General features: G+C 35.4%; 1 protein-coding gene across 12 annotated transcripts in view; it reads left to right on the top strand.

The window, feature by feature from the left end:
- The window catches only part of LOC147870674 (structural maintenance of chromosomes protein 6-like), a 28,250-nt gene that overhangs the window by 5,135 nt on the left and 2,564 nt on the right, over positions 1-20,551 (top strand). For 5 of the 12 annotated variants that reach the window (XM_087342185.1, XM_087342182.1, XM_087342186.1 and 2 more), the window contains exons 3-10: positions 7,545-7,704; positions 8,136-8,331; positions 8,889-9,047; positions 9,706-9,866; positions 11,943-12,032; positions 12,334-12,516; positions 13,341-13,463; positions 19,726-19,916. In XM_087342185.1, the coding sequence (XP_087198311.1) occupies positions 7,545-7,704; positions 8,136-8,331; positions 8,889-9,047; positions 9,706-9,866; positions 11,943-12,032; positions 12,334-12,516; positions 13,341-13,463; positions 19,726-19,916 (1,263 nt within the window). Of the gene's footprint in view, positions 1-289; positions 890-1,910; positions 2,064-7,544; positions 7,705-8,135; positions 8,332-8,888; positions 9,048-9,705; positions 9,867-11,942; positions 12,033-12,333; positions 12,517-13,340; positions 13,464-14,048; positions 16,832-19,725; positions 19,917-20,551 lie in introns of those variants that run through there. The other 7 variants (XM_087342189.1, XM_087342190.1, XM_087342188.1 and 4 more) reach the window with 6 other exon arrangements.

Here is a 20,551-nt window from a genome sequence, read left to right as displayed (position 1 = left end):
AAGATTTGTTTTGGGGTTACCCATGAACCATTGTTTTATCACTTCTGATTTTCTTGGAAAGGAAATAAGGTTCTTTCTGAAGTTTTCCAGGAGTTTTGACACATTGACTTGACTCTACTTCCGCTTGTAAGTCAGCAGATGAGACAAATTTTGCAGCAGTATGTTGGTTCTTAAGATTTTGTATCAGAATGAGAATCCATCCTTATTAACTTACATTTGGTGAGATGTCTGATTTATTTGTAAACAAGTCCCCTAATTTGTATAACGTTTTATCTGCTTTACTGTTGGACTGTAAAATTTCAGTATCTTCGATGAAAGTCATTTTATTTTTTTTTAAATTTTGAAACAGCTTACCTATTTGAGGTCTGCTAATTGTTTCTTCTGTCAAAGATATTTCTGAAATGTTGCAGATGTCTATAGCAATATTGCTTATTTCATATGTTCTGCTAGTTTTTAAGAAATGTAAATTGCAAGTACGACACATGACCTTACATCGAGATTCATAACCTCTAAATGATACATCCTGTGATTTTGAATTTATGGAGAATGATTTAACAGATTGTACTGTGCCATCATCCGTAACAGAGGAACTTTGTACTGACAGAACTGTTTAGATTTATGTACTTTTATATTAACAGTTTTATAATGGTTGTTTCTGTTGAAATTAGAAAAACGTATCAGCATTTTGATGTTGTGATCTTTTTGTTTCTGGTGTCGCTGGGCTTCCATTGAGATCTTCGATGAATTGTTTTGGAAGACACACATTTCTTACAACTGCTCAGATTCCTTCAACAAACTTACTGAAAAGTCTGGTTATGTTTCTTCGCTCATCCTAATTTTACCATAATATTGCTGAGATGCTTTGCAGCCTCAGTCATTTGGGTGATGAGTAAGTCAGATGATAACTGGATCTTGGTGACTGACGCACAGATGCTGAATCATTTCACGTTTTTCAGTATATGCATACTCACTATGTTTCCACTCAGTGTGCATAAATGTTACGTGTGTTATTTAATAGTAAGATATTGTTTAATTACCAGGTGACTTTACGTCATGTTGTAAGTCAGGCAAGAGTTTATAGTTTATTTTCAGCTATCATCTGTTTTTGTTTTTTTGAAATTTCTGTAATTGAATAAAATATGAGAATTTTCCTTAATCAGCTTTGGTTGCCCAAGAAATGGATTGGTTGGACAAACTAGAGAAGCGATTAGGGAAATCACTTAGTCAGATGACCAGACATAAGATGGCTGTCTTCTGTGGTCTGGTATAAGTTTACCAGTGATCATTGTCTTTGGATTTGTCACTGTGGAAACCTCAAATGTTACATATTCAGTGAATCTGAAATTTACCTTCTGAGGATAATGCATGTAGACTATTTACTGTGAAGGTGATGAGTGCAGGCATTAACACATTTTTTTCCCTCGTAACTGAATGAATAGGAGTAGGGTAGTTTTGAGGGGAGAGTCTACTTTAGGGCAGTTTTCTTGCATTTATGTGAAAATACTAAGGAGACCCCACAAAAATCCTCGGTCAGAATAACTGAGTTTGAAACCTTTGAGAAGACTCCATATCTGCAGGCTATGTAGCAGTTACATTCTGAACTGGCTTATATTCATTTTCACATCTCTTGTTGAAATTTATGGATCAGAGTGAGTTCTGAGGAAATGGTCTTTCAGGGTAGCTTGCAAGGTTATAATTCTTATTTCAGTCTTCTGCACATCTCCTTGATGAGTAAACACATTAAAGAACAAACAATTTATATGGAGTTGTGTTTGAAGATTATGGAATTCCTGCAAATGATCGGTCTTTTGGCTTATATCCTAAAAAGTGTCATTCCTGGATCGCTTTCGAAGTCACTATAGCTACTTTTATGTTTTGTGAAAGTAAATGATTTAGCAATTCTTTTGAAGGACCTTGAAAACTACATTCGAAATCATCTAGAAGCTCGCCTGGCCAAGATCCAGGATATTGGACGTCATTTTGTGGATGATGGCATCATGTCACAGACAGTGAAATCAGATGTGGAGGCTACTACATCAAGGTGGAGTCGTCTGAGTCAGCAGGTAGAAATAGGGAATTCATTACTTGCTTCTTAAGTCAGCATGATGAGATGAAAGTCTGATAATGTGTAATAATGTGATTGCTCCGTATTAATCTGCTTACCTGTTTGTTTTGACTATTGTACTTTTAAGTTGCCCTCAGTGGACTTGTGGTTAGCGTTTTCGCCACTGGACCCAGGGTTCACGGGTTCAAACCCAGCCAAGGTCGGTGGACTTTTAAGGATGATAAAACTTTCTTCAGAGGGGAAGTAAAGCCGGCGGTCTCATGTCATAGTTTTAGGGCATGTAAAAGAACCTTATGAGCAGGAACAAGATGTTTTGTAAGCAAAATTCATTGGCCATTTCTCACCCGTATCTCTGTTTTTGGAGTTGCAGCCATTTTTACTGTGGTCTGCTTATTGAAAAAAGCAATTTCGGTCATGGCACTGTCCTTTCATGTCTAGTTTCCAAGCAACAGGAAGCACCATCACCAGCACTCAAATTCAGGACTGAGTTTTTGACTTTTCTAAAATATCTTCTTGGTTTCCAGGAAGAAGCACTTCAAATTTCATATGAATTAGAATATATTTTTTTGAACTGTAAGCAAACACACACACAACTCCGAAATTGAAATTAAGATTACCAACCCTATGAAAGTTATTTTTACCAAAAGATCACATGGGGATGATGTCTTGTCAGTGACATCTGAATGTAAGCTAGATGAAACACGCAATGTTGCCACAACAAATAATACTTCATTCATTGTTTGTAGTTGCGTGATTTTTGTTGTTTTGGAAGTTTGAATACTGTAAATGACCTACGTCGTATGTTTACAGAAACTGACATATGTATTGAAGTTACGTTTAGTTGAAACTTGAGGAACGAAATAGAGAACATCTAATTTTGAAGAGTGTCTCTGATGAAGTAATCTCATTTGACAGTGAAATTGAACCAGCTTGTTGTGGCAGTATGGCATCTGGTAATAAGAATAATTCAATTAAAATCTAAAATAAAATTTGGCCAATACCATGACATCCATTGAATTCTCTTGGTGTCCATCATTTTGTTGAAGGTCTCGGTTACTGGACGATATAAGCGTTGATCTGTGTGAACAAATGTTCCTAAGCTTTAAGGGTTAAGTGTCCCATTAATTTGTGTGTGTGTGGTTGGTTGAATAGGACTATATGGTCCTGTTGTGTCATGATATTGTTATAATGTTTGTATATTCAGACAAATAGCACTGTGTATGTCCAAAATGCTTCTAAGGCTTGACAGTACGTCAAAGATTAATTTTTAACCTAATCATCCACTTTAAGGAAAGGATTCTCTAACTAACATTCACTTGAAATTTTCAAACAATTTGGAATAATTAAAAGGAATTTTGTTTTCCTGCAGAATGTCAAAATCGGACTAAACAGTCTAAAGGCAGTTTAAAATGCCCCTGTTTATATCATTATGACTGTGTATATATTTGAGGGAATGAAGTTCAGACTTCAGCTCTACTTAAAATACCCACGAGTTTATGAGATTGTCATTTTTTATTGGGAAGAAATTGAACTCTTTATATATCATAAAAGCAAGCTGTATCATACTGCAGTACTGTGGGATGTGCTATAGTTTACTACTCTTTCCAGGCAGGTGATACAATACCTTGCTCTGCTAATCCCATTGATACTCTTCAGTCAAATCACCCCTACCCCTGTCTAAATGTCTCCCCCCCTTACAAGGGTCCTGCAGCATACGTATTTGGTCCAAATATTGAACAAAAAAATCTGAGAATGCTCTTTGCTGTTTCAAGGATCTCTATGAAACAAATAACAAGATAGCATATTTAATTCTGTAGCTTCTCAGTTGGTACCTCAGCAATCGACTTGTACCCACAAGTGAATCGTCATATATTGATGTCAAATGCCACCATTTAAATTTATTTTTAAAACATTTTAAACAGTAGATTGTAGTGCCTTAAACCCAGTTTAAAATTACAGGTGACATTTCACTGTGTTTTTCTTCTTGTACAGTCTGAGGAGCAGTGGGTTAAAGAATAATAATTTTGTTGTTTATATAATTTGTTTTAATTAGTATCAAATTAGCAGTGTTCATTATATTAAATGTGTGTGTACTACATATTTACTTGTAGGTTTTATTTAGTATGTGAATGTATCACGTTACCATATCGATAATAATTTTTCTCTAAATGAGTATGAAATTAATTTTTATATATGTAGCAATAAAAAAGGGAATATCTGCCTTTAAAAATTGAGGAATGAATGTATTAACTATAATTAATAGGAAAAATTTATACCGCTGTATGTGGCTTACATCCTGAAATTGGTTACAGGTGTCAAGACTGAGGTTTTCTCATCATTCCAGTGAACTATATAACAAAATATGCCACAGCTGCTTTGTTTTACTCTCTTTCCAGTTCACCATAGTCTCAGGATTCAAATCTGATACCCTAACTTTTCAGTTTTCATTATTTTCCTCAGTTCCTCTGGGTATTGCTGTATTCTGTACAATTTATAATTTACAATGTTCCTGCCAGTTTATGATAAGTGTTCCTCGGAAATGACAAAGCATTATTAAAGTAACAGAGGAATAAATATGGTTACTTTTTTCTTTAATGACAATAGCATGAGGGCCTAATGGAGCTTATGTGTTTTAGTATAAAAAGACAGCTTGTTAGGATTTTGGGATCATACTTTCTGTGCCTTGTGATGATTATCTTTTATTGAAAGTCATTCTACATTTGGCATTGCATTGGAATTTGAAAGGCATGCACTGGCCATGGCTTGATTGCATCTTGCTTTGTGAGTTAGGGATCGTACCGTATTGCTTGAGGACTCTGTCACTAGTCTGAGTAAGAAAGCTTTTATTTGTATTTGTTCTTGTGCCAGTTTTTTTAATTGTCAGTGACATTGCAGCAAAAGTATTAGTTGTAATTACAACTGTTCACCAGTACCAAACATTTTTGTCCCTCTACTGAAAGCTGTTAAACTGCGAGATCGTGAACAACGTGGCTGTGTGTACAGCTAAGGTGATATTAAACTACAGGTTGAAACTTTTACACTTATGTTATGGTATTCACCAGTAAGAGTTTTACTAATTGCTAAATTCTGTCCTGTAATTTGTGTTGATGAATTAATTATATTTAGTCTTTCAGAATCCATATACATTTCCACTCGCATACACAGCAACCTTTAAAGTATTAGCAGCTGCCCTCCACATCAGGTGCCGTTTTCATCCGCGAACGAAGGACGCGCTGCACGTACCACGCGCAGTCACAATTAGAATACTCCATTTAACTGTTGTGTGAGGCTCTTCGAACTGCATCGGAGTCACATTCGAGCTAAGAGAATCCTAATTGTTCTTCTTTAAAATGGGGACAACAACGAGCAGCGGTTGCCGTAGTAGCCCGAATGAAAAACTTAAAAGTGTTAGAGCAACGGTTTAAAAGGGGATACATTTTTGACAGCGTGTCCGAGTTCATTTTTAACTTGCGGATGGCGTTAACATTCAGGTCATTGTATCTGTCAGTTATCGTCAGGAGGCCAGAATATGTCACAAGGCTGGCCCGGATTTTTCTCTAATTTGTATTTGGAGGTGCCCAATTAGGCACTGCAATTGTAATGAATGAGCTGCTTTTCTGCCGGCCAGTGTGCAGTCGTGGCAGTCACCGGGTGAACTCGCTCGATCTTACCCGTCGAAACAATTTAACGTCAGTGGAAGGCACTATTAGTCGTCTAAAAGTTTAGTCTGTACGGAAGCCGTTTATAGTTTGGTAGATATTGACCGCCGTTTCAGATCCTTGTGCCCCCATCATCATACTCGTCGCCGTGGGGAACTCAGATCTTACCAAAATCATCTTAGTTTTTCTTTAATGACGAGTTTATAAAGCCAAGGAAACGATTCAGTCCATTATTGATTTATATAACGTTATTTTTGTAATATAATTAATGATAAATGTACCTTTCTTCAAGAACATATTGACTGAGCAGCCATTTGTTACGTTTTTATGCAGTCAATTTTCCCTTACTAACGTAAGAATCCTCAAACACGTATAGAAAATAGGTCTACTTGTTCAGTGACAAAGAACATCATCGCAGTCACATAATTACAGTTCGGGTTTCGTATTTGTGAGGCTCTGTTCTCAGCCCAAAGACCGTGCTTTCTGATGGAGGTATTTCATGATTTTCCTCAGTATCTCCAGGAAGATGCCTGGATGGTACCTTAAACTACGCCACTGGCCGTCCATCCTGAATACTTTCCGGTTAATTATTAACTAATTATTCTGTCATTCGACGCTGTCTGGTTTGCGATACTGAAGTTACGTAATTTTAAATGACCAAAACATGTTCGTGTGTGAAGAGAGACCTAGTATGTTGTTATTCTTTGCAACTAAAACAGGGCTGTGTAAACTTCTCTACATTCGAGTCGAATTGAATGTGGATGGATGTATTTGGGATCCGAGTAGAAAGAAATGTGTGCCTTGAAACCAGTTGATAGAATATTTTGTAATTTGTTCCCCCTTGTTCTGTTTCTTGTTAATTAATATTCTTTTTTTGGACTGGTCGGTTTATGTCAAATTCCATACTTTCCCCTCGATATAAACGATTTTGAGCACTTTTTGTACAGAAATGCAAACACAAAGGCTTTACGTTCTGCACGTAGTATCCAGCGTATTCAAAAATATTGTTACGATAATAAAATCTAGGAGGGCTTGATGGAGGAGACATGTAGCGCGCATTGGAGGTATATGAAATGTGTACCTCATGTTTGAAGTAAGGAGACCACTGGCAGGACACAGGCATAAATGGAAATTGACTTTGGTGGCGAGTCGAGCGAACACCATCATGTAACACGGGGAATTATATAATTACCAGCTCCTCCAAGTACGTGCCTTCCAAATTGATGTTTACCAAGAAATTCAGTGTGAATTCCTTAGATTTCTATTTCAAGCCATAAACCCAGCTCATTGTAGGATTTTAGATTTCATTGATCTAAAAATGGCATTTGACCCGTATCTCATGCGAAATTGCTCGCTCACTCTGGCCTTCACATGTCCAGATTATGTTGATTGACTAGAAGTAAATGTGGAAATTGCATATTTGTTTATTCTTGAATTCCTTATGAAATAAGACCTATTAAAAATTACGTACATCTAGTGTCTAGCTGAATGAGAATTGAGTCAGGTGGGCCTGTGTAAGCGAGTAGTGATGTGATACAGTATCGTGAAATATTTAAAATTTGAGTTTAAGCTACATATTTTGTGTGTTTTATGAGTAATTGTTTAGATGTGGTTACTTAGTTTGGATGTAAGGGAGGACGTAACAGCAGAAAGAAAGTTCTATCTTATTTCTAGGATAATTCATTCAAGAAGTACGGTTTATATGAGACAGGTATTACGCATGTAAGTTGTGTTGAAGTCTGTCAAATTAAGTTTGTTACATTTTTATGAAATTATCTAAGAAGTAAAGTTGTAGTTCTCACATGTTTCTGATTCTGTAGGTCATCTTTAAAAATGAATGTGAAAGGAGCTTCACTTGAACAAAAGAACTCTGGCAGTCGAGATGAGCGAGTTCGAGAATCAGACGATGCACCGAGCACCTCTAAATTCCGAAGAGATAATGACGGAGACGAATCCAGTTCTAGTGGACACCCCTCAAATGTGAGTTCTATGTAACTGGTGTGTGTGCGCGTACATGCGTGAATATATACTGTATATGAGTCCTTATTTATAGGCACATGATTACACACGCAGAGCATAAATTATAATATGTACCAGGTTGCCATGTTACTAAATATTTGTTTTGGTGCCTGGGTTTCTTCTAAGTCGTGTATTCATGTGTGAACATTTTAAGAATTTGGATCTTGGAGTTCCACTTTTGTTGTACTGCAGATTGAAGTTTCAATCTGTGTGTCATGAATTGACAGAAAAGTGTGGAACTTTATACATTATAGGAGCCCCTGAAGATTGATTATTATAAATGTGATTGATGTGTTGCAACTGAACTAGCATGGTTCTAGTGCTCAGGGACAAGTTTGCCTCATTTGTAGAGTTTACTGCAATTTTATTTTAAAAGAATATTGACATTACAGGAACCAAAATCTGGGATCATTGAAAAAATATACATAACAAATTTCATGTGCCACTCATCCTTGGAGGTTCGTCTGAACGGAAGAGGTAATTTTGTTTTTGGGAAGAATGGCAGTGGCAAAACTGCGATAGTTTATGCTCTTGTACTTGGTTTGGGAGGTAACCCAAGAGCTATTAAGAGAGGAACCTCTTTGAAAGGTAACATATTGTAACAAGTTGCTAAGGTCATAGGTTTAGTCTTTGCTTATCTAGCTTGAATTTAGTCCAGTCTGAAAAGTCTGAGTGTACAGTCTACACAGGTAATGAACTGAAATTTGTCATCTCTTATCTTCCCTTAAAACTAATTTCCCAGTACATATTATTTATGTTTTTAAATTTCTTTAATCTGATTATATAAAATAATTCATAGTGTGTACATGTGTGAGCTTGGTAACTCAGGGGGCAGAGAAGATCCAGCATATTGTGCGCTGGATATTCTCCTACCATGACTTACCATTCCTGCACTGATAAAAAAAATTATACCATGGTATTTATTGCCAACCCATTAAGTAAATTTTGTAAGATCGTGATGTTTAATATCATCAAGCCCAAATGACTGAATTAGAGAACATGAGAATTGCGAAGGATCCCCTCAGTTAACCTAATACTGAATGAACAGTGGATTTGGTCCAAAACTTTAATTTTATTTCATATGATATTGGAAGGAAGATTAAGTGTGTGTATCAGAATTTTAGAATTGTTCCTGTTTCTTCCAGAATTTATAAAGAAGGGTAAAGTCACTGCTACCATCGAAGTGACATTGAAGAATACTGGTCACCTTAATTACGAGAGAGAACAATATGGTGACCATATAATTGTAAGGAGACGCTTCGATGCAACTGGTCGCGGCACATACGAAATAAAGTCAGAAGAAGGTACTGGGCTTTCTTTCCCTCTGCTTTTCCTTCATCTCATATATTGGATGCTCTCAACAAGAAATTTGTTATCTTTAAACAATTAGTTTTTTATAAATAAAATATGACTTGTCCCCTTCCTGATTGTATATGTGTTTTAAGAGGGCATTTTACCATGCACACTGATTATGTGTAAATGTCTGTTTTGTCATATTTGTTTCAAATATGTTCTATTTTTGGCTGTTTAAAAAGATACGCAGATTTCAGGCCCATTTTACTGAAATTGCGTAAAAGTGTCATATTAGGCTTCTTCTTTTCTGAGAGTCCTGTTGGTCTTCCTCCATATACAGCATTATATAGGAAGTTTCAGTTTATTTCAACTCGCGTTACTTGATGTATTGAATTAATAACTTGGGTGAAGGTTGATTTACAAGATTTATGTACTGTACTCCATTCAAACTAATAGTCTCGATTGACTCTACTATATTACAAAATTTACAGCTTTTAAATATTGAAGATTTCTGTAAGTGGCACATTGCCTATCCTTTCATCTTCGTTAAATTGGCACCAGGTCCCGACCGTCTCAATGAAATAGTTTGTTTGGAGTAGCAGTTGATCACATTTGGGTCAGTGGGTTACATTACTGTGTATATCATTTCTCACTTGTTTCCTGTTGCAGGTGAAGTAATTTCCAGGAAAAAAGAAGAACTGGACAAAATTGTTTCAGCATTCAACATACAAATTGACAATCCTGTAACAATTCTGAATCGGGAAGATGTCCTGGAATTCCTAAACAGTAGCAGTTCTCAGAAGTACAAATTCTTTATGAAGGCAAGGAAGGTAGGACAAATAAAATGGTCATGTGCAGAGTCGATGTCAAATAAACGAAAGGTCACTACCATTTTAAACTCTAAGAAAGAGTATCTTGTTACATTTTTTGTATTGACGACATGTTTCAATGTGTATTACATCATCATCAGGTCTATCAATTTTAAAAACTGTTGTACATCTTGCGTTGCGTATATTGATTTGTTTGGTTTTAAGTTTTGTCTCTCCTTTAAATTTGGAGGTTGTGCTTGGATGTTTTATATTGGGTTGTAAGTGATGTGTTGTGTGTCCGATATTAAGGGACAGTAGTCTACCGTCTACCGTCCCTTAATATCTAAGAAAGAGGTTGTTATTCTGTTCAAATGTTGATTAATGTTTACAATAGAATGAGTTTTGTTACAACTTTTTTACAATTCAGATGGCTGTCATTTCCTCTTTAAATGATTAAATTGTGTAATGCACTTATTTGCATCTGCGCTGTAGTGAATGCATATCAGACTGAACAGCAGTACCAGTTTTATTTTATTCAGACAAATTTACAATTAACTTGGCTTGAGATCCCATTTTCTGTCTGTTGCCATGTGGGTTTGTAGGTGGGTACCTTTTGTCTTGGAGGAACATACTGGAGGAAATATGTTCTTCCATGACTTTGATACTCACCTGTTCTCTGTGAGAAACTCGAATTTCATCCCCACTTTCTGTTTATCCTTTCAGGAAATACGCCGTTGGTGACGGATTTTGTGGATGTCACTTGCTTTAAAAATTATATTTTTATTTGTTTGTGGTTTATTTTTCGCCACTGTCATTAGCTACTAGTTAAGACTTTATGGCATTAGATGATATATAATGGATGGGAAAGGGTGTGGAGGGAGTGCTATCTTGTCCTCACCTAATTTAAGGTACTGACCCAGGATGTGCCTGGAAGGACTGAGGGAAGTCTCAGGATAATAGGTCTCCAGGCTGAAATTTGAACCAGGGACCTCCTGTGTATAAAGCACATGGTAACTACACTGCTGCAATGGTTGTTTGTTTTATGCTGTGTTTATTCCAGAGAAATTACTACTCATTTACTATTAAAAATTGTAATACTCAGGGGAAGTAAAATAAGGCAGGGAAATTTTGTATTGTATGTAAGGAAGCCAGGGTCCACCAACTGAAGAAGAATAAGATTGTATTTGAATGTTTTCTATTTGTGCAGATTGTAATGTGCAAGCAGCAAGAAATCAGGTGACTTGTCTTCTAGGTTATGGTAGAAATTTACCAACGTTTCGGAGGCATTAAGCGCCTCTGCGATGTAGGCGAGTTTCAACCAGACTACACATTGCAACATTGCATCAACTTCATATTTATCGTGCTTGCTTACATTTTGTTAAATCTTTGTAATAGTATGAGTTACACTTGTAAATTTTGCACTGGAAGTTGCAACATCAAGTTTTGATGTAAGTGAAAGTAATAAACTCGGTGTCATTTGCAATCAATGATTAAGTGCCACTTCTGTGCAACTCCTTTGGTGTGGTACTATTAAATGAGAAATGCACATTTTTTAAAAAATGCTACTTTCATTTGAGTGAGAAATCAGACTTTGGAAGCTGCTGGCAGGGGCACAGTGGTTATGGATCAATTGTTGCTGATTCCAGACAACTGACATCACAGACATTGGACCATCACTGTTACGCTGTGCATACATTTCTTAGCTTGTTAAACATTTGTTAAGTTGTTAAATATGAATTCATGAAGCCGTTGTTGTTAATCCGCAAATATTGGTCTTGTGGGTTGTAAATCCATGTGGATTTGTATGTAAATACCAACATTCCTGAGGAACGTCCTGCTTCCATCTTTAGGGCTGAAAATATCGAGGCAGTATGTTCCTCTGAATTGTTGATATTTGTTACGTGGGTAGTATGAATCCTAGTAGCTGTGGCTAATAATTTTTCGCTGGATAAGGTGAAAATGCAGCTGTTCAGGTACTCCTGCCCTACCAGGTATTTTGAGTTGCATTTTTGAAGACTGTAGTAGCTGTTGTCTAATTTTATAGGAATTTGAACTGTTTCTTCTGTGGTTATTTAGTTTCTGTTTTGTATGTTTCAGGTTCTAGAAAACATGATCGAACCACGTGATATGATTGATTTGCAAGTGAAGTCCCTTTTCGAGAGTTTGCTCCAAGGGTGCGGACGCAAAGTAAGAATCAGAACATTTCTCTAAAACAGTACTTCTCAACTTTTCTGTTTTATGGACAAGTAGTCTCTCTCAAATCCAACGTATTGTCAGACGTGTGGTGGGATGATATTTAATTTTAAGTGAAAAATTAATAGAAGTAAATTAAATCGTATGTAGGCAAAAGTGTTTGGGGTTTGATAGTGAAAGCTGAATCAGATGTTTGATGTTTGTGGCCTCTTATGTGTTCTGTTAACTATGTTTTTAATTTGTAATGTGTTTGTGTCTCCTCAGAGACTTTGATTTTGGCAAATGTTGATTGCAGGGTGAAATTAAGATTGATCACCAAAAACAGACGGAAGTGAAAGTGTCGTCTATGAATGACCCTCATGTAGAAGACATCATGCCTACAGGAGATTGTTCATACGCCATTGTTTGTTTAATCATGGCCCTTTGGGAAGCTATTAAGCCACCTTTCTATATCTTGGATGGATTTTATTTCTCTGCGGTAAGAGCAGCAAAGAGTACAATACAGTGAGAAATAGGACTTCGCAAATCCTTTTGTTCTTGTTTCCTGTTACCTAGAAATTAGTTTGTGGTACTTGGTACAGGCATTGTGCCAATTCTGCCTTGAATGATTGTTTGTGGCTTTCATTTTCTCATTCATTTATACCTTCTCGTCTTCATGGATTAAGTATCTTAATGCCTTTATCAGCCTCATCACCTTGCCAGCATCTCCCTGGTTCCCTTGTAACTCTGCCTTGTTTGTTTTAATTCTGCGCTGTATCTGGTCTGCATTCTTCTTCTGTATATGTTACACCTTATCGATTTTTGTACCATATTTTACAATTTATTTGCCCAGTATTTTGCATATTTTCAAATGTGTATGGTCAACAGAATTGTGTGATGATGTTAATGTATTTATTTTGACAGAATCATTGTACATAAATCCCTTCTAGTTTGCTTTTCACTCTGAATTCATGAGTCACAAATTCATAGTTGGAATACATTTCTAACTTTAGCGTGTGACTGTATACACCATATTTTAATTTTAATTTTAATATAGTGATTTCCACAAAGACTGAGGTATCGTAGACATAATCCTCAAATGTGACCTGTGCCATGCATGGTATTCAGAGTAAATTGTATGAGAACTGTAAGCTACGCCGTCACCAGACGACACGTAGAACGAATAAATAGGCCACATGATTTATAGGAAGCAGAGTAGGCTTTGTATAAATGTTATCCTTACATTGGCATTTCATAGGTGATTTTGTAAGTCCTTGTTTTAAGGTTTTTGTTGCTTCTTTAGTTAAATATTTTATATTTCAGGATATGATGAATCATCAAAGGATCATCGAACCATCCCCGACAGAAGACAGACTTCCAGTTTATCTTCCTCACCGCACAACGCGTATCCGCCATTCAGTCCCATGGGGATGTTACAATACACAGGTACTAAATAAACTAAGAGCAAGATAGAATACTAAGCCTCTTCTCTGTATCAACCACGTTCATCTTCAGTGTCTGGTTGGGTTGGAGGGTTCTTGGAATATTTAATCTTTTTTGCTGTTACATTTGGTGAAAAGTTTGAAGTTGGATAGGATGTTGTGTGTGCGCATACGTGTGCCTGCATGTGTGCACATTAATGCTTTATATTGCATAAATTATACTTGCTATTCTGTGAGTGGTAAATCTTTTCCAGCCCCTGCAATGCCATTTTAAGAGTTTTAAAAGTTCGTTGTTTACCGACTAAGTTTGTGTACCTGTTATCATGAAATACAGATTAATAGTTAACTTCTGCAGCATTAAAAGTGTTGCCTTGTCAGTAGGCTCACGAGAATACAATTCTAGTCTGTTTTTTTTATATTGTGTGCCAGCACTTGCATTTATTAGCTTGCTGTGTGCATGATTTGGTTGTTTAGCTAACAAATAGATAGTTCACATGTTTCTGTTGCTTATTTCGTCAGTAGAATAACACTGCTTAACTATATGACAGTGTTTCCTTTTAATATCATAATATATTATTTTTACTTACAGGATGGATGATCTATGCAGGGGTAATAATACACAGTGAAGAAGAAGGAGCTTGTATCTTGAAGATATCCGTCTTCTGGGTTATTGTGCTGTGTAGTCTGGTCGATGTTTACCGACGTTTCAGAGGTCATACTGTCTCCGTCATCAGGGCGATGAGTATGAAGATTTCTGTCTTCTGGGTTGTTGCGCTGTGTAGTCTGGTCGATGTTAACCCAACGCTTCAGAGGTCATACTGCCTCCGTCATCAGGGCGATGAATATGCCAATAGGGTGTGAGGTGCTGGGTTTATAGGCCGGGAAGTGAAAGGTGTAGCCTGCCCCGAGCCAATGGGAGCATTTATGGGATTGGACCAATGGTAGCACGTGGGCGAGAGTGGGAGAGGGAGAGAAAATAGAGAGAGAAAGGTGAGTTTGATTGTATGGATCAGGGCCCTGAAAAGGGCCGTGTTAGTGGTCTGGTTGGTTTTCAGGGCCCTGATCGATACAACCAAACTCACCTTTCTCTCTCTACTTTCTCTACTTTTCTTCATAAACGGATTCCCTTGTTTCATTCTTCAGAAGAAGCTGAAACTGCATGATTGCTTCATTATTGACTTTTCTTTTCTTCTGCTTCAAAGGTATGTTATACTCGTGTAAATCAGCTTCGCCTTTCAGAAAAATTATTATAATTATGACAAATTTCAAATGAGACCTGAGGTTCTCATGACAAGATGTCAGTGTTTGTCTTCTGAGTTTGAATGTCGATTAAACTTGTAAGTAGGTGGACGTGAACACACTGGTAAAAGATACTGCATCTATCATCACTTCACCCTGGAAGATGGAGGACGTACGTCAATCCAAAATGTTACAATCTACTTACAAGCCTCAGTCCAGAAGACGAACATTACATTCGACAAGAAAGTGGTTAACACTCTTATTGTGAGGAAGTTTTGTCATGTGAAAACTAATGACGACACTGGGTTTTGAAATAAACAAACAAACAAACAGAAATGGAAAAAAGAATAATTTTATTGAGTACTTTGGAAAATCTAGAAACATATATCATCAGGAGATGGTAAAGTTGCGTCATATTGTGATATAATAAATATATATTTTAAATCTTGTCCGTCTAATCACAATAAATTCTTATTAAATATTAAAATATTACAATAATTAACACCAAAGTCATATCGAGCATGATGTACATATACAGAACAACATCGAGTATGCTATTAAAATGGAATAAAATCTGGAAAAGAACATCGTTTGATATCTGATAAAAATGTGCGCTAAAATAATATATAGAAATTGTATTTAAGTTATTATTGATTTGAATCTTCATATAATTATATTCACCTGAAGATAGTTCTTTTAGGAACTGAAACATGTCGTGAAAAAATGATGGTCTAATGTAAATCGAATATTTCGATAAAGAACATCATTTGATATATTTTAAATGTTAATTATTGTAATATTTTAATATTTAATAAGAGTTTATTGTGATTAGACGGACAAGATTTAAAATATATAAATATATATGTATCATCAGGTTTTGTAAAAACACAGTAGTCTTGTTTAAACTACAAATTAAATCTAAAATACAAGTGAAGTAGAATCTACTTCACAAATCGGAGGATATACAAACATATTTACAGCTATGAGTGTGACGATGTAATGAAATTATATACAGACTACAGGCATATTTTTTTATTAAATCCTGATTTCTGTTTATTTCTATTAAACCTTACTTCTGTAAATATCTGGAACTGCATGTGGCCCAATTCTCGGACTGTCTTTTTCAGTACAGAAATCTGCTTCCAAATCTTCTCCCAATCCAATAAGGTGCTACAATCTTAGATATTTAATAATTAACCAATATCATCATCAAAATCTCATACAATATATAAAGATACGGAATTCTTCAAGATTTAAGTTAAGTGTTTTTATCTATCATTCTCTTATAGTCATGTCGACTTATCCAAAGAATTAAATACAAGCATGTTACGATAACAGAAATTAAAATTACTAATATTCGGGTGACAAAATGTGTTCTGCTTTAAAGGATACTATAATTCTATACATGTAAGAGATCTATCACTTAGTCATACATTTCAACGATCTGCTAATACAAAGTAATTCATCCAGATATAATATTGTGCTTCGATGGATATTTTAAAAGAATAAATTAGCTTGAAAACATAAAATTAGAGCTTCCATAAAATTATATGTATATGGAGAGCATCTTTTTTAGTACATTCCCCCCCCCCCTCCCCGTTCAATTTTTTTCCTTCTGAAATGTGAACCTTTTTGTGAAGATGGGGAACATAAAAGGTGCAGAGATAATCATGTATCACCTCATTTTATTGTATTGATATCTTTTAAGTAAATGCAGTAAATATAGTGGATTTGATAATGCATCATTATATAGACAAATACACATTTCATACTAACCTAACCATATGCTATGTAGGATTTGAGGTTTTTATGGCAGTGAGACTGGGTTGTTTTTTATGAGTAACCTATCGCCCTGATAATGGAGGCAGCAAGGACCTCTGAAACGTCAGTAAACTTCTACCAGACTGCACGGCGCAACAACCCGGAAGACGGCCGTCTTCAAGTATATGCTATATCGTGCCATGTTCAGATCACAATTATAGGAAATGATGCGGAGAATCTTATTATATATGCAGACGTTCTGTGGCATTGTCCCCAGATATATTTGCCAATGGCCTCTCTGCCTGACTGGGGTAAATGCAGGAATTCATGTTTCAGATGGGAGCACAGCAAATAAATCTAAGACCGCGCAAATTGTTCTATTGAATTCGCACATGCTCTTATATAAGTGTTTTTTTTCCAAAACACAACACAACCTTTTCCCTTCACTAGTAGACTGTAATTTGGTTATTAAAGTAATTTAATGGGGGTCCAAGATATGAAAATAAATAAATCTGTTCTGTACTGCCACTTACTCATACACAAACACACACACATCTAATGCCAAACCACCCTCCAAGTATTATCCTGATTGGACATACATACATACATGCATCTTTATTACATTCCATGGATCCATAAGTTAGTCAGATGACAATAGAATGTAGAATAAGTCATAATAATACAATACATGTTATACAAATACAAGTCATATAAATGTCACAAAAATACAAAGGATAAATTACGACTTACTTGTAGACATTAGGAATTCATCGACAGAGTAAAAGGAGTGTGTAATTAAGTATCTCTTCAATGCTGATTTAAATTGTGCCTTTTTATTTACAAGACTTGTGAGATTTGATGGTAGACTGTTGAAAATTTTGATCCCTGCATAATATGCACTCTTCTGAAAACTGGCAATTGGTCTATGAAGCTGATTTTTATTCCTTGTGTTGACGCTGTGTACAGCAGAATTAGTTTGAAAGAGTTCTTGGTTATTTACAATAAAGTTCATTAACGAGAGCTAAGATCTCTAATCTCTTAAATAGACTTCTACATGAATTCCTAGGTTTTACACCAGCCAATAACCTAACAATTTTCTTTTGTAAAGTGAATATCTTTTTGATGTTTGATGAATTTCCCCCCAAAAATTATTCCAAATTTCATTAAATAGTGAAAATATGCAAAATATACTGATCTGAGTGTGTCAGTGTTGCTGACGTGGAACAGAGATCTAACTGCGTAACATGCGCCACTTAACTTAGGTATCAGTTCATCAATATGATTAGTCCAATTTAGGTGATTATCAATTTTCAAACCCAATAATTTTGTGTTTATCGACTCTTGTATATACTTCGCATCATAACCAATACTTGAAGCACATTGTGGTGAGTTATTTGTTATAAATTTTATCTAGATTTAGGGTCAGCTTGTTAGCAGTAAACCATTTACTCATATGAGACAGAACTATGTTTGATGTTGAACAGAAATCATCAAAATTTTTATTTTAAATTATAACGCTTGTGTCATCAGCAAATATTATGGGTTCTGTTGAAGTATTTATTGTTTTTATTATTGGAGGAAGGTCATTTATGTATATTATAAAAAGCAAGGGACCTAAAATTGACCCTTGGGGGACTCCATGTTTTATTGTTCCCCAGTTTGAGAAAAAATTTCGTTTGTTTTTAGGTGCTTTTACTTTGATCTGTTAAATAGGATCTGAACCATTGCGCTGCTATTCCTTGAATGCCATAAAAATGCAATTTATCCAACAAAATTTCATGATTTACACAGTCAAAAGCTTTTGCTAAATCACAGAAAATTCCTCCAACATGCATTTTTTGGTTAACAGATTTTAGAACATTGTCTGTTAGTTTGAAAGCAGCATCTTCAGCGGATACACATTTCCTGAAGCCAAGTTGTTCCTGGACTAATATGTTGTTAGCATGCATATGATGACTTAATCTGTTGTACATAATCTTCTCAAGCACTTTAGAAAAGGTAGTTAAAAGTGAAATTGGTCTGTAATTTGTCATATTGGTTTTGTCCCCTTTCTTGTACAGTGGTCGTACTACTGATATTTTAAGGTGGTCCTGGAAAATGCCTGTGTATAATGAGTGATTACAAATGTGGGTTAATGGACGACTAATTAGAGCTGAACAAGCCTTCAAAATTTTACTTATTTCATCATAACCTGATGAGTTTTTTGATTTGAGGGAATTTATTACACTTTTCACCTCAGTTTCGGTGGTTGGAATGATATTAGAACCAGAAAAGTTTACAGGAAATGCAGCTTTTAAAGTGGAAACAGCATCTTCTGTCCCTGTTTGATTTAAATTTAAGCTTTCAGTAATTGTTAGAAAAAACTTATTGAAGGCATTAGCCACTGTTCCAGGATCATTTACTTTTTCATTGTTTATTAGAAGAGGTGGCATTTGTTCTGATAAATATATTTTCCCTGTCTCCCTTTTTATTATGTTCCATGTTGTTTTTATTTTATTGTCTGATTTTGCTATAAGTCTACTGTAATGCTGCTTTTTAGCCTCTTTTATATATGTATGTGTTTAACTGATTAAAAGTAAAACTCCATTAAAAGATATAAGTATGGATGTGAGTGAAATTACTGAAAAGGCATTCTGAGATTTTCAGTTTGTATAAATAAGGATAATGTCTTTACAGTAAATTTTACAAGTTATGTAATTCCATTTCATAATATAAGAGGAAATCTACCACCTTGGGTTGACAAGAGCATCAGAGACCCGTTTTAGAGTATGATTATGCTCTGAAACTGCAATTAACTTGTTTGAGTCATGCGCCTGAGCAGCATGCTTACCCTTCTACGTATTGAACACTGTGCAGCTTTGTGAGATCTGACATTTTCACTATGGTAAAGATGACAATATGATGATAGTCATCTGGGTTATGACACCGTGTAAGGCTGAAGGTAGAAACAGTAGTTTTCTCTGAAATCTTGGATTCTACCTATAAATCTACAAGGCATCACAACCCACAACAACATAATCAATGTACAGGTTATACTGAATCATCCTTCTTTATACTTTTCACTTCATCCAGTGTAATTATTATGTTATTTAATGCTGTATAAGTAATACATTGATTTGTTCCATAAAATGATTAATAAAAAGTAATCCCAGTTAAGCCAGAGGTGGCAGTATGATCATCAGCTCATCAAGAAACTTTGGGTAAACTAAATGATTTTTTGTTAGAATATATATTTTGGTAGAAAGCGTATGTGGAATCTGTTTCAGGGATTGATGGTGGAAAATCCAGTTGTGATCTACATTGCAGTCCAGAACTATGATTGGCTGCCACAAATGCAGACTGTCATCCAAAGCAACACTAAGCATCGCATTATCCTTGTAGCTCAGGATACACCACTCAATGGCATTTTGGGTCTCATGAACTGTATCTGCAAGGAGCCAGAGACCAACTTTGTAAGGTTAGAGACTCCTACTTGAACCTTTTTACTGCCAGTGAACAAAGTACCACATGTTAACAAGTTTTCACCTGATTTCTAAGATTTGAACATTTGTGCAATATTTAATCTCTTTGACTTATAAATATTATTTTATGTTTTAAAATAAAATTTCCATCTGAAATGGTGATTTATTTAATGTATTGTTCTTATTTATAAATTCTTGGAACATATGCCAGTTTCACTATTACAATAAAGTCCACAATCAGAATTTTTGTTGAAATAAAACCTGTCTTAAATTTGCATAATTGTTCATGTTTAGATAAAATGTTATAATGTACATTTTTGTCTTGAAGATTAGCTGATTTGAGTTGGTTCACTCTTTTCTTATTCATTTTCAAATATTGCATGTTTGATTGTTTGTCATGTTAAGGGTATAGAGCTATGACTCTGTTATTGTATATCCTGTTCTTGCTGTAGCACCTAAAGTGTGGATTTTTCATTCATAAGTTTTCTGTAGATGAATGTAACTTAGTTTTGTCTGAATCAAAAAGAGAGAATTTTTAATATGTGCTGATTTTTGTCATTCCCCAGTTGCATAAGAGCTTACTTGCTTTTCTGGGAGTGATAGCTGATTTTCTGGCATGAAATTAAAACAA

This window comes from Zootermopsis nevadensis, unplaced genomic scaffold (genome assembly GCF_977971745.1).
Source record: "Zootermopsis nevadensis isolate Lab colony 2312 unplaced genomic scaffold, Znev_1.0 Znev_ptg000224l, whole genome shotgun sequence".
Classification (NCBI taxonomy): domain Eukaryota; kingdom Metazoa; phylum Arthropoda; class Insecta; order Blattodea; family Termopsidae; genus Zootermopsis; species Zootermopsis nevadensis.
Note: the sequence above shows the minus strand (reverse complement) of the source record. Positions and strands in the feature narration are given on the sequence as shown.